The sequence below is a fragment of the Trematosphaeria pertusa genome (genome assembly GCF_010094035.1).
Source record: "Trematosphaeria pertusa strain CBS 122368 unplaced genomic scaffold BU26scaffold_23, whole genome shotgun sequence".
NCBI lineage: Eukaryota > Fungi > Ascomycota > Dothideomycetes > Pleosporales > Trematosphaeriaceae > Trematosphaeria > Trematosphaeria pertusa.
In genome coordinates, this window is record NW_022987234.1 from 406,773 (window position 1) to 422,563 (window position 15,791).

General features: G+C 54.7%; 5 protein-coding genes across 5 annotated transcripts; 3 read left to right on the forward strand and 2 right to left on the reverse strand.

The window, feature by feature from the left end:
* Nucleotides 1-1,571: 1,571 nt before the first annotated feature.
* Nucleotides 1,572-4,223, reverse strand: BU26DRAFT_525064 (uncharacterized protein). Its single transcript, XM_033830417.1, has one exon. The coding sequence runs from the start codon at nucleotides 4,119-4,121 to the stop codon at nucleotides 1,737-1,739; it is 2,385 nt and encodes a 794-aa protein (XP_033676567.1). The 5' UTR covers nucleotides 4,122-4,223; the 3' UTR covers nucleotides 1,572-1,736.
* A 1,413-nt stretch (nucleotides 4,224-5,636) lies between these two features.
* On the forward strand, nucleotides 5,637-6,700 carry BU26DRAFT_172863 (uncharacterized protein). Its single transcript, XM_033820298.1, has 2 exons — nucleotides 5,637-5,988; nucleotides 6,084-6,700. Exons 1-2 carry the CDS (start codon nucleotides 5,673-5,675, stop codon nucleotides 6,488-6,490), a joined length of 723 nt encoding a protein of 240 aa, XP_033676568.1. The 5' UTR covers nucleotides 5,637-5,672; the 3' UTR covers nucleotides 6,491-6,700.
* Nucleotides 6,701-6,928: 228 nt separating this feature from the next.
* BU26DRAFT_172885 (uncharacterized protein) lies at nucleotides 6,929-8,703 on the reverse strand. Its single transcript, XM_033820299.1, has 3 exons — nucleotides 8,196-8,703; nucleotides 7,611-7,689; nucleotides 6,929-7,553 (listed from the first exon to the last, which is right to left on the reverse strand). The coding sequence occupies exons 1-3, from the start codon at nucleotides 8,225-8,227 to the stop codon at nucleotides 7,065-7,067; spliced, it is 600 nt and encodes a 199-aa protein (XP_033676569.1). The 5' UTR covers nucleotides 8,228-8,703; the 3' UTR covers nucleotides 6,929-7,064.
* Nucleotides 8,704-8,742: 39 nt separating this feature from the next.
* On the forward strand, nucleotides 8,743-12,999 carry BU26DRAFT_525066 (uncharacterized protein). The gene is made up of 4 exons (XM_033830418.1): nucleotides 8,743-9,940; nucleotides 10,007-10,221; nucleotides 10,272-10,525; nucleotides 10,572-12,999. Exons 1-4 carry the CDS (start codon nucleotides 9,180-9,182, stop codon nucleotides 12,762-12,764), a joined length of 3,423 nt encoding a protein of 1,140 aa, XP_033676570.1. The 5' UTR covers nucleotides 8,743-9,179; the 3' UTR covers nucleotides 12,765-12,999.
* A 426-nt stretch (nucleotides 13,000-13,425) lies between these two features.
* Nucleotides 13,426-15,657, forward strand: BU26DRAFT_496062 (Phosphoacetylglucosamine mutase). The gene is made up of 6 exons (XM_033826241.1): nucleotides 13,426-13,637; nucleotides 13,690-13,703; nucleotides 13,774-13,918; nucleotides 13,969-13,983; nucleotides 14,053-14,559; nucleotides 14,616-15,657. Exons 1-6 carry the CDS (start codon nucleotides 13,560-13,562, stop codon nucleotides 15,474-15,476), a joined length of 1,620 nt encoding a protein of 539 aa, XP_033676571.1. The 5' UTR covers nucleotides 13,426-13,559; the 3' UTR covers nucleotides 15,477-15,657.
* The last annotated feature ends 134 nt before the right edge of the window (nucleotides 15,658-15,791 follow it).

Consider the following 15,791-nt stretch of genomic DNA (forward strand, 5'->3'; position numbering starts at 1 on the left):
TTGCCCATCAGCCTCATAGCTGAACGGGATATCGCTTCCGTCAATGAACAAGCTGTCGAGCGGCGAGCTACAGTACCCGTCGTAAATAAATTTTACGATGTCTCCATGGTTGCAGAATTGGGCGAACGTTTCAAGAAACTCGTCGTTCAACATCTCGATCCTCTTGATAGCTGCATTCATCGTGAGGGCAGTGGTGACAAGAGAGATCTCCCCTCGCTTGAACTCGCGCCATGTGCGCCGAACGAAGATGCGGATGTCGGTCGCGTCCTTCAGAAAGCAGTAGATGGCGAAGGAAATGTCCTCCTGGGAAGTCTCCAGAGTGTATGCGGCTGACCCGTGTTTAGACTCCTTGGGCTTGAAGTCTGGTGCCGCCCAGTCCTCCTCGATGGATTCTTCTACCTCCAAGCATGTGTAGAGGTTTTCGGATCGTTTGCTCGTAGTTCCCTCTTGGTGTGTCTCCGTTGCCTTCCTCAGCTCCTTAGGTCGCAGAGTCTCCAAGACCTTTTCCAGAACGGAAATGAAGTACTGATGTCCCTCATTATGCGCGATAACGGTCTCGTCGACATCGGTCTGGTTCGCAACAAACCAAGCGGCGCACTGCTTCCGGGCCGCAATAACATCACGTAGAATGGCGAACATGTATGACGGTACCTCAAGGGCGTTGTCGTTTGCAATCGAGTCCACCAATTTGGTGAAAGCCTGGAGTGGGACCTGGTATATTTTGGCGGCTGGTTTTGCGCCTTGTTTCTTCGCATCTTTCCTCGCCTTGCCCTTCAATCTGCCCCCAGTTGACCCATTAGTTACCTGCGGCCCTGTGTTGAAGACACTCTCGACCGCGCCGGTGCGCCTCGCCGTAGCAGCTAGCCACTGCACAAAAGCCTCCGTTCCTTTCTTGTACCTCCGATACGTATCCACCAAAAGCGGTGACAGCCCCATCTTTGCGCGCACCGTGGTGTGTCTGGGCCAGCGATGCCAGGATGTCGACGAGTAGGATTGATATAGAGACTGACGCAAAAAAGAGGAGAGGAGAGGAAAGCTGAAGTCGGTGTAGCAAAACAGACGAGGGAAGAGTTGAAGGAGGGGAATCGAGGTGAAGGCGAGCAAGACCGCCACAACAGCAGTCGGCCCGCCAACAAGCAGCAAATTGCGAGTCCATCTCCTTCACCGCAAGGCGGGGTAAGAGCGGGACTCGGAGACGTCGGTGAGAAGTCCAAGGTATCAATCACATAGCAGAAAGAGAATGCGAGCTGTGCCATCTCGCTCCTTCCCTTTGAGAGAAAACACTATATCAGTTAGCCATCAGCGCCTCCCTCGCGCACGACGACCCACAGTGAACCTCGGAAGAAAATGGCATGCTTGCCTTTGCAATATTCGTGTATTCTTACACAAGTGTGGCACATAATAAGAACGGAAAGTCCAAGAGAGAAAAGATCATTCTACCTACTTAGTAATGCAGCTTCTAGAAGATTGGAGAGCCTAGAAGAGATTGGTGGAGTAGATGCGAAGGCTAATAGAACTCACATTTCGAGAGAGCAACACACTTGCTTGGCTATGGAAGAGCCGAATTCCCTGGTATTGGTAGATCAATAGGACAAAGGACCCATCATCGTGGTGACTAGGCTAGGGTCTACTAGCAAGACGCAGATATTACCATGCCACTAACTGTGACTATCCTGAGGCCAGGAACTTTCCATTTAAGCGCGATGGTCTCTTACCGACAAGCGCTGAACTGCTTCCTAGTCCGTCTCTTTGCGTCCCGTGTATAGTACATGAGACAGATCAATGCGCTCTTGTGCCTTAAGCAATTCAGCGTTTCCTTCCTTCTGGATGAGCCTCGCCATATGGACCCAAACCGGGGCGGATGTTGCTTTGATGACGTCCGGTGTTAGACGAGGATCCAGACACACCAGGCACGCAGACATGAGTTTAGATTCCCTGACGTGGCCCAAGATGACCGGTTGAATGCTTCGGAGAAACTCAGTGCATCGATCCACTAGGCTAACCATGTCGAACCATAGCACCTGGGCGTCTGCTTCCATGGCATCTTTGAAGACCGACAAGGTCTGTAGAGGCGTCAGAGTAGGACGGCTCTTCCTAGCGGTATTGTTTCCGGCTTGGGCATCGAGGTGTGCCGCTACTAGTGTCTCGAACATAGCGACAGGTTCGCCGAGCGCTCGGCTCACTTCCTTAATCATCCCCGTCTGGTCCGCTTTGAGATTCGAGCCGCGAATTAGTTTCACACATTGGGAAAAGTATTCGAGATTCCGCCCCTTCTTGGCGTATTTCAACCCCCCCTTCTTGTGGGTATGTGCGCCGGTGAAGTTGCTGATGCTAATACCCATCACGAGTGCTAAGCGAATATAACAATCCCTTAACGTACGAGGTCGCTCACCAACAAAGAGAGCGCGCTCGCCTATCTTCGCTATGACGTATTCCAGGTCAGCCCACGTGGCTGAAGGCGGTAAGAAGCCGAGCTGCAAAGCAGCGTTGTAGAGGTGGATGGTACCAAGGACGGAGCCGTGGTGGGAGTCGTGCTCTATGCCGCGGTCATGGAGCAACATGATGAGGTCCTGCAGGATCAGGCCACATATCATCGGATGGTGCCTAAACATGAAATGTGATCCCCAAGCGGTAAGGGCCTCTCGGAAGAACTCGGGCGCTTGGAGACCACTGGTCATATAATCCTCCTCGGTCGTTCTGTGTATGAGGTCTAGGATGGCAGTATGGCCAGGTTCATGGAAGTTCCACTTACCTGCCTTCCCCACCTTGTAGTTGTGTTCGAGGGATGTCTTGATCCAGGCTCCAGTCTTATGCAGCTCATCGAAGGCGGTTTCCGCTACTCGTCCAAGCTGGGCGTGCATATCAAGGAAGGTTTGCACAGCAAAAACGGCCCAGGTAAGAGCCTTGCCGGACTCTCTTGCTGCTTCGAGGGCTGCAAGAAGTAGATCGAGCCTCCAAACATAGTCTGTCCTCCATCTTTTGTCGTAGATCATGTCTAGCATGAAAGTGAAGACCCGGAGGATCATTGGTGCCTCGCCTATTGCGGTTCGTCTATCTTTGTTATAGACAAGAGATTCGCCCGGACGCAAGGGCCGCAGCAGGACACGTTTGAAAAGGATGATCATGGTAGAAGCGCACGTCATTCTCAAAAGCGACATTCCATCGTCAACGATATCGTGTTCTCCAAGCCTGTCTCTCCTTGCATTGCCCGAGTCTTGCTTCATAGCCCTCAATTTGTCGCGGCATAGGAAAGCAACAATCTTCTCATGATCGTCAAAGTTGGGATAGTCTTCGAGAAATGTCTCATTTAATCGTCGGAAGATCTCTATAGCTGAGTTCATTGTTGTCGCAGCCACCGTCAAAGGAATGCGTCGCTCTTTGTATTCGCGCCAGGTACGGTCGACAAATTGTCGGACATCGGTGCAGTCCTTGAGAAAGCAATAGATTGCGAAAGAGATATCCTCATCTGATGGCTCCATTCGGTAGATCTTGGAAGGGCGCTTCCCAATGTCGGTTGCGGTTGGGGCCGGGAAGCAGCTAGGATTATTGTCGTCTGCTTCTTCTAATTCAAGATGTTCGAACATGTTAGAGAAGCTCTCCTCGGCCTTGCCGTCCGTTTCGGTTGAGTGTGTGGTCCTGTTCTTCTGCTGTTGCTGCTTGACGCGCATTGGCTGCAGGGTCTGGCGGAGGCCTTCTAGGACGCTGATGAAATATTGGTGGGCCTCGTTATCCTGCTGCATCTTCTGGTCCTGCTTGTCGCTGTGGGCCCCATAGAAAGCCGCGCATTCCTTCCTGGCCGAAATACAGTCGCGGAGAATGATGAAGATATTGGCGGGCACAGCGACCTTGGCAGAGACGATCGAGTCGGCCAATTCTTGGAAAGACTTCAGCGGTACTCGAAAAGAGGCAGAATTCTGCTGCTTGCTCTGTTGCTTAGCTTGGATCCTAGCCTTTCCCTTGAGCCGACCGGGAGCAGTGTTTACGCCTTCGGGTGACGCGTCGACGAAGAGGTGATCGACGGAAGCAGCTTTGGTGGCGGTTTCGGCGAGCCATTGCACAAACTCGTCTGTATCTTTCTTATATCGGCGGTATTTGTCAACGAGGAACGAAATTGGCGCCATCTTGTCGACGAGGCAGTTGTGATTGCTAGCTGTGACCTCGAGGATGGAAGGCACGTTTGAGAGGGGTGGGTGTTAACTGACATTCGAGGTTGAGGTCTCGAATGATGAAGCAGGAGAATTGGATGGTAAGCGCTACCTTTAATCAGTAGCAAACATTCGCGGAACAGCATCGGAGGAGTCGTGGGTCCGAGCGCAATTCGGGAGGCTGCTTTCACTCCACCGACCCGTAACGTCAACGGCCTCATTCAACAATCCTATGCTGATCCAGATTTGACAGAGAAGAAACTGATTTCGACCATGCTCATACCGCTGTCTCTCATCACCTTGATGGCGCATCGAGCCGCACTCAAAGAGAGCCGAAGAGATAAGTGGCATATATCGACATAGAAAAAAGCTGGGTAGCCTTACGCTTTCATAGTACACAGACGCACAACCCCTCTAGGCGACAGTGTTGCTGTACCCATGTAAAGAAGCCTGGCATCCCGCGACGGCAACCCTCGTGCGGGATACCATTGTCCACATTCGCCTGTGTTGGTCGCGAAGGTGGTTATTTCATAAGATCGGACAATCAGCATCCAGCCGCATGAGAAAACCGGTTGGTACACTCGTCAAGAGTCTTTGGACGTGCTCCTACAGCGATCAACAACTCCGCGTGTTTCTCGATCAGGTATTCTAGGTCTGCCCATCGTATTAGGATTGAGAAGACCATTCCGAAGACCAGTATTATAAAGGTAGCCGGCAGACAGAATGATGTCCTGAAAAGCAGCAGTGTCTCTCTCTCAACCGCAAAGAGATGTTAGGTAGTCAAGGAAGTTTGCTCGAATACCCCACAGTGCAGGGGCCATTCTTGAAAATCCAAACGTCGGCCGGTCGAAAATCCAATGTCCCCGTGTTCGATTTTCTCTGAAGATTCGGTGCTTGTTGTCCACTCCTCCAAGATCCGTTGTGTATCAAGCGGCGAGGATTTGAGGTCCCGGTCCAATGACGGAATCTATTCACATTTTGATGCTTGGGGAAGGCCTTGAATGCCTCTTCCAGTCGTAGCTTCGTATTCTTCCACTCCTGATAGGCTCTCTTTACGGCGGAGCCGATGTCTGAAGTGCTAAGACGGCCCAGTTAAAGGATTTGTGCTCTTGCTTCGCAATAGAAATGGCCCTCAGCAGCAGGTCGTGCTGCTTAGTCACTGCGGCCTTCTCTCGTCAGATGAGTTGGTAGAGCGCAGCGGAGAGTAGAGCCACAAGCGCCGAGGTACTGTCCATATATGTTGAAAGCTAGCGCATGCACACAGCGTGTTGAGAGCGAAGGTGCCGTGAGACGCGCCGACGAGGGTGTCACTAGGGTTGTTTGATATTGTAATGTCGACCAGAGGCAACAGGAATGACGGATCTATTGAGAGGGCGGGATAGACATAGCGAGTATAGGTTCATTCTAAGAAAGGAGAACGACTATTTCAAGAAAAAATGACATTGGTTTCAAGGGAAGTTTAGGTGATGCACAAAACCTTAGAACCGAAGTGTCCCGCGACCTATCCCGATCCGACTAGCTTATCACATGACACGGCGAAACCCGCGGACAACCGCGAAATCTCAAGCTCTTCAGCTCCCAACCCATCAACCAAAACCGCAATTGACGCCCCCTACGTCTCTAAAAATGAATCTCTCCTCCATCCGGCCAGCATTCCGGCCCGTAACCTCCCGCATCGCCCAGCTATCCAACAATGCCTTGCAAAGAAGCTTTGCTCCCACAACTCGAAGAACCATAAGACCAACACCCGCAACCACAACAACTACACGCTCCCCCTTCTCCACAACAGCCCGCCTCCTCAAGCGCAACCGCAGCGCGAAAAACGCCACAGATCCACGCATCAGTACGTCTACCTCCCGACCACCCCCATCCATCTCCCTCCCCTCCTTCCCCTCCGTAACGGCACAGAAAGCCCCAGCTAACTATACCCCCTCCTAGCCGCAATCCGCTACCACCTCACACACCCGCTGACCCCGCGACCCCTGCACTTCTCGCGCACGCGCGCCCTGCGCCACTGGACGATCCACCGCGCATGGCTGCTCTTCCTGCGCAAGCGGCGGCGCGCGGAGGAGCTAGAGCTGGAGCGGCAGTACAACAGCATGCGGGCAGCGTGCGAGCACCTACGTCTACTAGATAACAATGGCAACCGGGTGAGCGAGGCGGAGGCCGGCGGGCAGGGGCCGGATGCAGGCCGGTTGGGCGTGCGGGGCAGGGAGGTCGGACGCTTGTATCGCGCGGCGATGCTGAAGAGGGGGGTTTGGGGGAGTGTGCCGGTGGAGTATGCGCGGGTGCAGACGGATTTTCCGGGGCGGGAGGGGTGGAATCATGCGTGGACGAGGAGTTGAAGGGGTAGGGGCTGTTGAATAGGTGTATTATATTGTGTCTGGAAAGAGTGCTTCGTGGTTACTGTAAGATATGGATGCTGCTGGGTATTTAGGTAGGCAAGAGAGGAACTCGGCAAATGCAGACGGCGGCGTGGATTCTCCAAAACGGTATCGTTCAATATTAACGCTCCAAGCAGGCATACTATATGCTCAAGCCGACCACCTGGAGCCCAACAGATCCCCTGAACCGGATCCAACAATCCTTCTAACCGAAGAAGAATACAAGCTATCAATGAGCGGAAGATGACAATCATCATCGTCATTAGACCATCCAATATCGTACCTCAAAAAGCCCATGCAGCCCCCTTCAAATATGTCCATTAGAACCAGAAGCGCAAGGTTCCCCCACTCCCAACACTTTTCCGCAAGACACGATGTCGGAACGAGAATTCGAAAATGGCTATGCCGAGAGACGAGCTGACTGAGGGAAGCCGACGCTTAGCAATGACTAGCGAGGTGAAGCAGTCCGGAGTGAAGCAACAAGCGCCCAGAAAACACCGCCCAATGCAAAATTACAATCGATGATAAGGTCGCTTCATAGAATGACGCAGCAGCCGCCTCCCTCTTTCTTGTCCACGGACAGAAGGGCGGCGCGAGTCGCAGCCTCAAACACGTCGTCGACACCGTCACCCGTTAGCGAGGAGCATTCGAGGTACTTTCTTGCGCCGATCATCTCCTTCATATCGCTTCCAGCTTTCGGGGTGGTGAACTTGAGGGACTTCTTCCGCATTTCTTCCTGGGCGAGGGGATCGTCGCGGAGATCCTTCTTGAGGCCAACCAATATGATCGGGATACCTGGACATCGTTCTCGGGCCTCTTCAGCCCACTTGTGCTTGACGTTCTCGAGCGAATCCGGAGAATCGACCGAGAAGCCTATCAGGATCACATGGGCCTTGGAATAGGCGAGCGGCCTGAGTCGCTCATAGTCCTCTTGGCCGGCCGTATCCCAAAGCGCTAACTGCACCGACTTTCCGTCTACTCTGCAGTCCGTGACGTAATTCTCGAAGACCGTCGGCACGTAACGCTATATGGTCAGTTAGAATGCTATATTCATGATGGTGCTGAGGCGCAGGGGACCCACTGTAGGGAAATATCCGAGGGTGAAGACGCTCAAAAGACTGGTCTTTCCGCAAGCTCCGTCGCCAATAATGACTAGTTTCCTGGTGTAGCTCGAATCAGCATGTCGTACCAAATACTGCAGTACGACCGAGCTGTTTCAGACAGCCGAAAGGTCGGTCGGGGTGAAGCTGGCAGCTGAAACAGGAACAATTGCGAAAAAGGGTGGATTCAAGGAAAGATGTCGACAGAAGTAGCCAAAGTCAATGTGGGACGATAAAATGCAGACATGGGAGCCATGCTGGGTGCCTATTTTTAGACAAGGGTGTCATCGGATCGGGAACACCAATGCAGGTTATCGCGTAGGGCCCGGGGTTGCTGCAGTTCCCAATAATTGCTGCGGACGATCTCTGGGGATGATAAAGAATTTGAGAGATTTGAGAGAATAGACATACGTAGAAAGACGTAGACAAAAAGAAGGTGAAAACGGAACAATTGGGATACGAAGCAAAAAAGGGAAGGAGCGGAGGGGTAGCAGACCGTGATCTGCAGCGCTCAAGCTCCGCTTAAGGGCAGTGAACTGATATCAGATGATGAAACGCCTACATACCTGCGCATCACAGGCTCGCCATTTTGTGCCATCGTGTCGAGGGGAATACGGCGACCGCGGAAACAGGGGAACGAATTGACAGGACTGGCAGGAGTCGTTGGCTCAGCTCGCACGTTGCTTCGTGGCTTCCACTCTCGCTGCTCTCAGAAGGGGAAAGCGCCCTCCAAGTGCGGTGTAAGCCCTCAAACGCAATTGCAACTGCCGCGTGATGTCGACGAGGACTGTCTGAATTGAGGTCGTACGGCTCGCCTCCGAGGGCAGAGATGCGAAGGGTCGAGGGTCGAAGGTCGAAGAGTCGATGGGCCGAAGAGAAATCGGTCGCTGGGACAATCCCGCAGACGCAGGTCAGGGAAGACTAGAGCGAGAGAGGAGCGAGAGAGGAGCGCGTGGTTTGCGGTGACGAGGGGCTGTGGAAGCGGGTGGAAGGCGTAGGATGGAGGTTGCGGCGCGAGACGGGCGGCGCGGCGGCTTTAATAATGGCGGATAGCGATCAGGTTCGGGGGATGCACGCACGGGCGATCCGCAGGAGGCTCAAATAGTAGAAGCGCGCCAGTCTCCGGCGTGGTGAAGAGAAACGGGTACGGAGCGCTGGCCGAGGGCTGTGCTGCTTGCCCGGGCACGCCTGGTCGCACCGTCCGCCAAGCAAATTTCGGCGCTAGACGTAGCGCGACATTTCGGTCGGTCTCTACCGCCGCCTTCAACACCCCAAGACGAGCTTGCAGCTGTGGATGAACACGGTCGAGCGCCTTCCGTTATACCCCTTCACTCCCGCAGTCGCTGCAGTCAGCGTGCAGGGATTGCTCTGAAACCTCACCCAAAAACGTACGTGTCGACGACGAAGGCGGGGGCTCAACGTCCACCTTCGCTCATCCGGACGACTCTCCCGATCCCAACCGTTCGAGCTGCGATTAACCTAAGGCTTTGAGCAGAAAGAGTCTCTGACATTGCTCTCCAGCAGGAACCCCGCCCCCGCTGCTCGATCCCATGGCTCAAGGCACGAAAGGCCCGGCCACATCAACGGCTCCCCCGAACGGCGTCTCAGTCTCGCATGCTCCCGCTCCCGGCGGCGTCAACCGCAAGAAACAAAAGCGACGAGAGAAGGAGGCTGCGAAGAAGGCCGCCGAGGCGCAAAAGCAACACGCAGTGGCCCCGAACAACGGCCTTCCCCCTCCGGCTCAAACTTCCGCGGCGCACCACCCGCCTCAGTCTCGCCAGCCAGCACCGCAATATGTAGATCCCGAGTTCGACGAGCCCGGCTATGACGACGAGGGAGAGTTCTACTCGGACGAGGAGGGGGAGCAGTATGAACAGGACTATGCCGCGAATGGCCACTACCAGCCTGGTTATGCCCCGGCTCCGGTGGCGAGTGGTTTGGGAAAGAAGTCCAAGAAGAAAAAGAGCGGCCCCCCTACAGCTCCCCAACCGGCATATCACCCGTCTGCCGCTCCGCGCCAGCACCTCCCGCCGCAGACCTCGGTCTTGACGTCGCACAGAGCGAATTCAAAGAAGGACCGCATATGGAACACCACGACCCAGGAGGAGCGGGAGCGCATACGCGAGTTCTGGTTGTCCCTCAGCGAGGACGAGCGCAAGTCGCTAGTCAAGATAGAAAAGGAAGCGGTCCTGCGGAAGATGAAGGAACAGCAGAAGCACTCGTGCAGCTGCTCGGTATGCGGACGGAAGCGGACGGCAATCGAGGAGGAGCTAGAAGTGCTATATGATGCATATTATGAGGAACTCGAGCAGTATGCGCACCACCAGCATGACGTTGGTACCATCCTTAGCCGTGCTAATTACCGACATGGTTCCAGTGCACCCCATCCCCGATCCATCATGACCACACACCCCCCGCCCGGTCATTATGACGATACCGACGACCTCTCTCAAGGCGATGAAGAGGAGGGAGATCAAGACTTCTCGAATAGTGAGATATCATCCGAAGAAGACTACAGCGACGATGAGCGAAGCTTACCACCGCCCGAAACAGCGGATTTCCTGCAGTTTGGCAGCAGTCTGCAAGTCAAAGGTATTGGGTCCGCTTTGAAGCTGACGATCGGGGAGGCTAACATTCTTCAGGTGGAATCCTGACGGTCGCCGACGATCTACTAAAGAACGACGGGAAGAAGTTCATCGAGATGATGGAGCAGCTCGCCGAGCGTAGAATGCAACGCGAGGAAGAAGCTCAATACGCAGCCCATCCCAGCATGTACAGGTCTCACAATACCCATAGCCACGGCGGGCCGCCCGAAGACGAGGAATACGACGACGAGGAGGACGATGAAGAAGGGTACGAGGATGGGGATTACGAAGAGGATGAGGAGGATGAGGATGTGCGTACATCTGAAAGCAAGTAAATGGTCCGCTAATGGGATGCAGGACACCATGACAGAGGAGCAGCGAATGGAGGAGGGCAGGCGAATGTTCCAGATATTTGCGGCCCGAATGTTCGAACAGAGGGTTCTCCAAGCGTACCGAGAGAAAGTGGCTGCCGAACGCCAGCAGAGACTCCTCGAGGAGCTAGCAGAGGAGGATGATAAGAAGGAGCAGAAGGAGGCCAAAAAGGCGAAGGAGGCCCAAAAGCGCAAGGAGAAGAAAGAGAAGCAGAAGCAGGCTAAGGCAGAAGAGAAGGCGCGCAAGGAAGCTGAACAGGCCGCTAAAGAAGCTGAAGTTAAGGCTGCTGAGGAGAAGCGTCTGGAGGAACAGCGGAAAAAGAAAGAGGAGCAACGGAAGAAAAAGGAGACCGAGCGCAAAGCCCAGGAGGAAGAGAGGCAGCGCAAGGAAGCCGAGCGCCTCAAGCGACAGCAAGAGGAGCGTGAGCGACAGCAAGAAGCCGAGAGGAAGGCCCGCGAGCACAAGCTTCTAGAGAAGAAGGCTAGAGAAGAGGCCAAGCGAAAAGAACGCGAGGAACGTGAAGCAAGGGAAAAGGACGCTCGCGAGAAGAAGGCTCAAGAAGACAAGGAGCGTCGGGAGCGCGAAGCCAAGACCAAGACAGAAAAGGAGCGCATTCGGAAAGAAGAGCAGGTCACTGCCACTGCCCAGAATGCCGCTACACCTGTGAGGAAGGCATCACAACCAGTTGCCGTAGCTCTACCACCCCAGCTGCTTAAACAGTCTTCGTCGACGGGGTTCCCTTCCCCTCACGTAACCCCGGCCGTTCCGAAGGCGCCTACGCCTAGTCGACCTCGCCAGAGCTCGCAGCAGGGTTCACACGGATCTTCTCCAAAGACCTCACAGGTTGCTCCAGGCACGAGCAAATCAATGTCTCCGGCGTCGCAGGGGCAGAACCCAGTTGTGCCCAAGTCAATTTTGACGAAGCCCCAGACATCGCAGCAAGCAACGCCTGTACCTAGTGCTCAGCCTACGTCTCCAATGCCGCCAATGGGACCTCCGCCAGGAATGCCAGTGCCTCTGGGGATGGGTATGGGCAATATGCCACCGGGACTCAACGGATATCATGGTCAGGGCTCGATGATGCCTGGTATGATGGGGCCTAGCCGCAACATGCCCATGTTTCCCCCTCAGCCTGGAGCCCAAAACTTCCGCCCGTTTCCCCCGCCAGGAATGCATGCGCCGAATGCTATGCCAATGGGACGCGGATTTCCTATGGAAGGGCCGCCTCCTGGTTTTGGACCGATGCCCGGGTTTGGAGTACCGAATCAGATGCCTGGATTTGGTGGCATGGGAATACCGACTCACTCACGACAAGCCTCTGGATCATTCGAAAAGCCAAATGCGGACAGTCCGATTGCGGCACCCCCAGCCCAGCCTATTCAGCGACCCGCACCCATCCAGCGCCCTTCCAGTGTTAAACCTGGCGAAGAAAACAAGGCCCAAGGTGCGGATGTCGATGAGCTTGCGAAGCACCTCGGCAGTAAGGCTCTACTAGACGACGAGGAAGACATGCCCGGATTTCCGGAGGCCGCGCGCCGAACGAGTTTGCAGCAGCACGGCTCTCTGAGAGGCGCTCCCCTGGGTTTTGGCTTTCCGGACGCCCCAGGTCAACCTAGGCCAGATTTGCAAGGGCCTTTCGGAGGTTCAAGCAACGCGAGCGTCTGGGGAACACCGCCAATGCCGTTCCCTATTCCAGGTGGATCGGGGTGGGGTAACTCGCCGACTTCCAGCATATTCAGCAACCCCTTCTCCATGATGGGCGCACAGCGAGCAAACGAGCAACGCGGGTCGAGTGAACAGCGGCTGGTGTGGCTTCGTCGAATAGTGTGCTCGACTTGCAAGATGCTGGCGATGCGGCAGCCAGGTACGGACGGCTACGTGGATGCCGGAGATGTCCACGCTCATATCGAGTCGGCCCGCGCTCCGTCTGAGCCTTCAGTGTCGCCTCAAGAGATCAAGGAGGCTTGCGACATCATCGGCGACGGCCAGAACGGTGGAGGATCTCTCGAGTACAAAGAGGCGTCTCCTGGGCGGCTTTCCCACATCAAGTTCGTCGACGCTGGTGGTCCACCGCCCACACTGGGCGAGATCGGTAGTCCCGTTCCGGGCCACAGTGTGCCTGTAGGCGGATTCGGTGGTGCTAGGCCGTTCCCCGGTCTGGGTCCCCAAGGCTTCTAGGGGCCCGAGTTGCTCAGGTGTCTGCGTTATGCATCACGTGTTCCAATATCCCTCAGTGTTCCCAATGCTTTCCTTTGGCATGGCTTACGTAGGTGCATTACCTGGAGTTAGATAGCTCTAGGTAGTTTATCTGTACCATCTTCTCAACGGGAGTCACCTCCCAAAAGAGGTCACTTCTCCAGTGCAACTGTCAATTTTGCTGTGATTAATTGTTGAATTGTGGATAAGCGTATTATTGTGAGGAGGAGATCCTACATGCAGTTTCCGCAACTTATATATATGCACCGGTAAATTCCGCGACAAGCGGATAGAGCGAAATGCATCCAGGTCCACCAGGTTCCTGGCGTTCCTGGCTGAGGGGCACGGCACGGTAATGCTTGATGTGATGCTTGGCAGAGGCGGTCAGACCCCGCAGGAAGGCGCAGGCGGCGGTGTGATGAAGGTGTAACCCCTGACATTATCGAGCTCCTCTTGGATTCAAGCAACTTTGGAAAGCCGCAGTTCGCGAGCACCTTTCATTGCGTTCGTGAAGTTGGCGACGCTGATGAAAAAGCAAGCACAGCTGAGGTCCCGCAGCAGCTGAACCAGGTACGTCAGACTGTGGCGTCATTGGAGGGGTTGAGGCTCTGCCGCGCGCAGGTACATACAACTACGCTTCATCCCCGCTCGCGAGCTGATCGATTTCTCAGATTTCTCCCTTCTCGTACACACTTTCTTCGACACTTACTTCTACTTGCCTTGTCTTTCTCTCTGCATCAAACCTCCAATTTCTATTTCCACGGGCTCTCGTTCAACATGTCCGGCCCAATCGTTGAGGCTGTTCAGAAGCACCCGGCGCCTGAGGGTCTGATCTATACGTACGGCACGGCTGGCGTGAGTCTTCTAGGATGTTGCGGAGGTCAAGACTGAGCTAATTGCCGCATAGTTCCGTACGAAAGCGTAAGACTTCCCCCGAGACTGCAGCATCAACCCCGCCGCACCACACCCCGAGCCAGGGCTGACCAAATAGCGACGTCCTTGACTCGGTCCTCACACGCGTCGGTCTCGTTGCAGCCCTTAGATCCCGCTCGTTGAAGGGCAAATGGATAGGGGTTATGATCACGGCGTCGCACAACCCGCCAGAGGACAATGGCGTGAAGCTCGTCGAGCCTTTGGTGCGTTCATACTTTGCTGGCTTCAGGCATCGGCGCTAATTCGCTTGCAGGGAAACATGCTGCAAGTACGTCACTACCCTGTTGTCAGCGCTTCCAGGTGCTGGCCGCCGAAAAGCCTCTAATCAAATATCCAGGAAGAGTGGGAGGTCATCAGCACAGACATGGCGAACAAAGTCAGTGCAGAGCACGTCTCCAAATTCTACCACGATATCGCCGCACAATACCGTATCGATCTCGAAACTCCCGCTCGCGTCGTTGTAGCCAGGGACACAAGAGCCTCGGGAGCCAGGCTTCTCGGCTGCGTCATGGACGGCTTGAAAGCCGCTGGTGCTGAAGTCAAGGACTACGGCTTCTTAACCACCCCGCAGCTCCACTACATGGTTCGGTGTCTCAACACAGAGGATACTAAGGACGCGTATGGTACACCCACGGAGAATGGTTACTACGAGAAGTTTAGCCATGCCTTCAAGGTTGCTCTGAAGGGGAAGAAGCCCTCCGGAAGCTTGACCGTCGATTGCGCCAATGGTGTGGGTGGCCCGAAGCTGACGGAACTCATCAAGCACCTTCCACCCAAGGAGGAAGCACTGGAAATATTCGTAATCAATGACAACGTCATCAAGCCAGAAAGCCTGAACGTGGAGGTGAGGCGGCATTTATCAGTCAGACTGAGAACAGTCGTGCTGACCATATCTATCAGTGCGGTGCGGACTATGTCAAGACGAACCAAAGAGCTCCTCCCTCCTCCAAAGCCGGCGCCGGCGACAGATGCTGCTCGCTTGACGGCGACGCCGACCGGGTCGTGTACTACTTCAAGGACATGAACAACGTATTCCGACTTCTGGATGGAGACCGCATCGCAACTCTCGTAGCTTCATTCCTCGGCGATCAGATCCGGCAAGCTGGGTTGGCAGATTCTATCAAGATTGGAGTCGTCCAGACGGCATATGCCAATGGTGCCGCTACGCAATACGTCGAGCAACACCTGAAGCTCAAGGTGGACTGCACGCCGACGGGAGTAAAACATCTCCACCACGCAGCTGAAAAGCTCGACGTCGGCGTGTATTTCGAGGCCAATGGGCACGGAACTGTCATCTTTTCGGATGATACGCTCGAGACGATCGCAAAATACGAGCCCAAGTCGCCCGGCCAGAAGGAGGCGTTGGACGTGGTGCACGCATGCATTGACTTGATCAACCAGTCCGTGGGAGACGCTCTTTCCGACATGCTCCTTGTCGAAGTCGTCTTGGCGCACAAGAATTGGGGACCGCAGGAGTGGCTGTCGACGTACACGGACTTGCCAAATCGTCTGTTGAAGGTCATCGTCAATGACAGGAAGATCTTCAAGACGACGGATGCGGAGCGACGCTTGGTCAGTCCTGAAGGGCTGCAGGCACAGATCGATAAGGAGGTGCAGAAGGTCCGTCAGGGACGATCGTTTGCTCGCGCAAGTGGAACGGAGGATGCAGTGCGGGTGTATGCTGAGGCTGCGACGAAGGCAGAGGCGGAGGACCTCGCTCGGAAGGTTGCAGAGCTCGTGAAGAATGCTGGAGGAGCATGAAAAGGACCCTGGTTCATATGGGGACAGGTTTAGTAGACGTGATGATTGGACGACTTACGATAGATAAAAGTTCGGGTTCAGTCACTATTCAGCCGAATTATGGCCGCGAGATTCGCTCGGTGCATATGCTATCGAGCAGCGTTTCAATAAGCCTCCGCGAATCTAATCAGCCCGTGTTAAGCAAGATGCAAAGGATGTGCCAGGTGTCGCCGCCGAATACAAGAGAGCAGATCGTTCGCTCCCTTCTGCTGACAGAGTTGCTACTCCGGTCTCAAATATGTGCAACACGCAAAATAGAAATAGGTGCCTCTCACG

Coding starts and splice junctions, on each gene's coding strand:
- BU26DRAFT_525064 (XM_033830417.1), bottom strand. CDS start 4,121: ATGGCGCCAATTTCGTTCCTCGTTGACAAATACCGCCGATATAAGAAA.
- BU26DRAFT_172863 (XM_033820298.1), top strand. CDS start 5,673: ATGACACGGCGAAACCCGCGGACAACCGCGAAATCTCAAGCTCTTCAG. Junction 5,989..6,083: donor CGCCACAGATCCACGCATCA/GTACGTCTACCT, acceptor ACCCCCTCCTAG/CCGCAATCCGCTACCACCTC.
- BU26DRAFT_172885 (XM_033820299.1), bottom strand. CDS start 8,227: ATGGCACAAAATGGCGAGCCTGTGATGCGCAG. Junction 7,690..8,195: donor GGCGAGCCTGTGATGCGCAG/GTATGTAGGCGT, acceptor GAGCTACACCAG/GAAACTAGTCATTATTGGCG. Junction 7,554..7,610: donor CCCTCGGATATTTCCCTACA/GTGGGTCCCCTG, acceptor CTGACCATATAG/CGTTACGTGCCGACGGTCTT.
- BU26DRAFT_525066 (XM_033830418.1), top strand. CDS start 9,180: ATGGCTCAAGGCACGAAAGGCCCGGCCACATCAACGGCTCCCCCGAAC. Junction 9,941..10,006: donor TATTATGAGGAACTCGAGCA/GTATGCGCACCA, acceptor ACATGGTTCCAG/TGCACCCCATCCCCGATCCA. Junction 10,222..10,271: donor CAGCAGTCTGCAAGTCAAAG/GTATTGGGTCCG, acceptor AACATTCTTCAG/GTGGAATCCTGACGGTCGCC.
- BU26DRAFT_496062 (XM_033826241.1), top strand. CDS start 13,560: ATGTCCGGCCCAATCGTTGAGGCTGTTCAGAAGCACCCGGCGCCTGAG. Junction 14,560..14,615: donor CAGAAAGCCTGAACGTGGAG/GTGAGGCGGCAT, acceptor CATATCTATCAG/TGCGGTGCGGACTATGTCAA.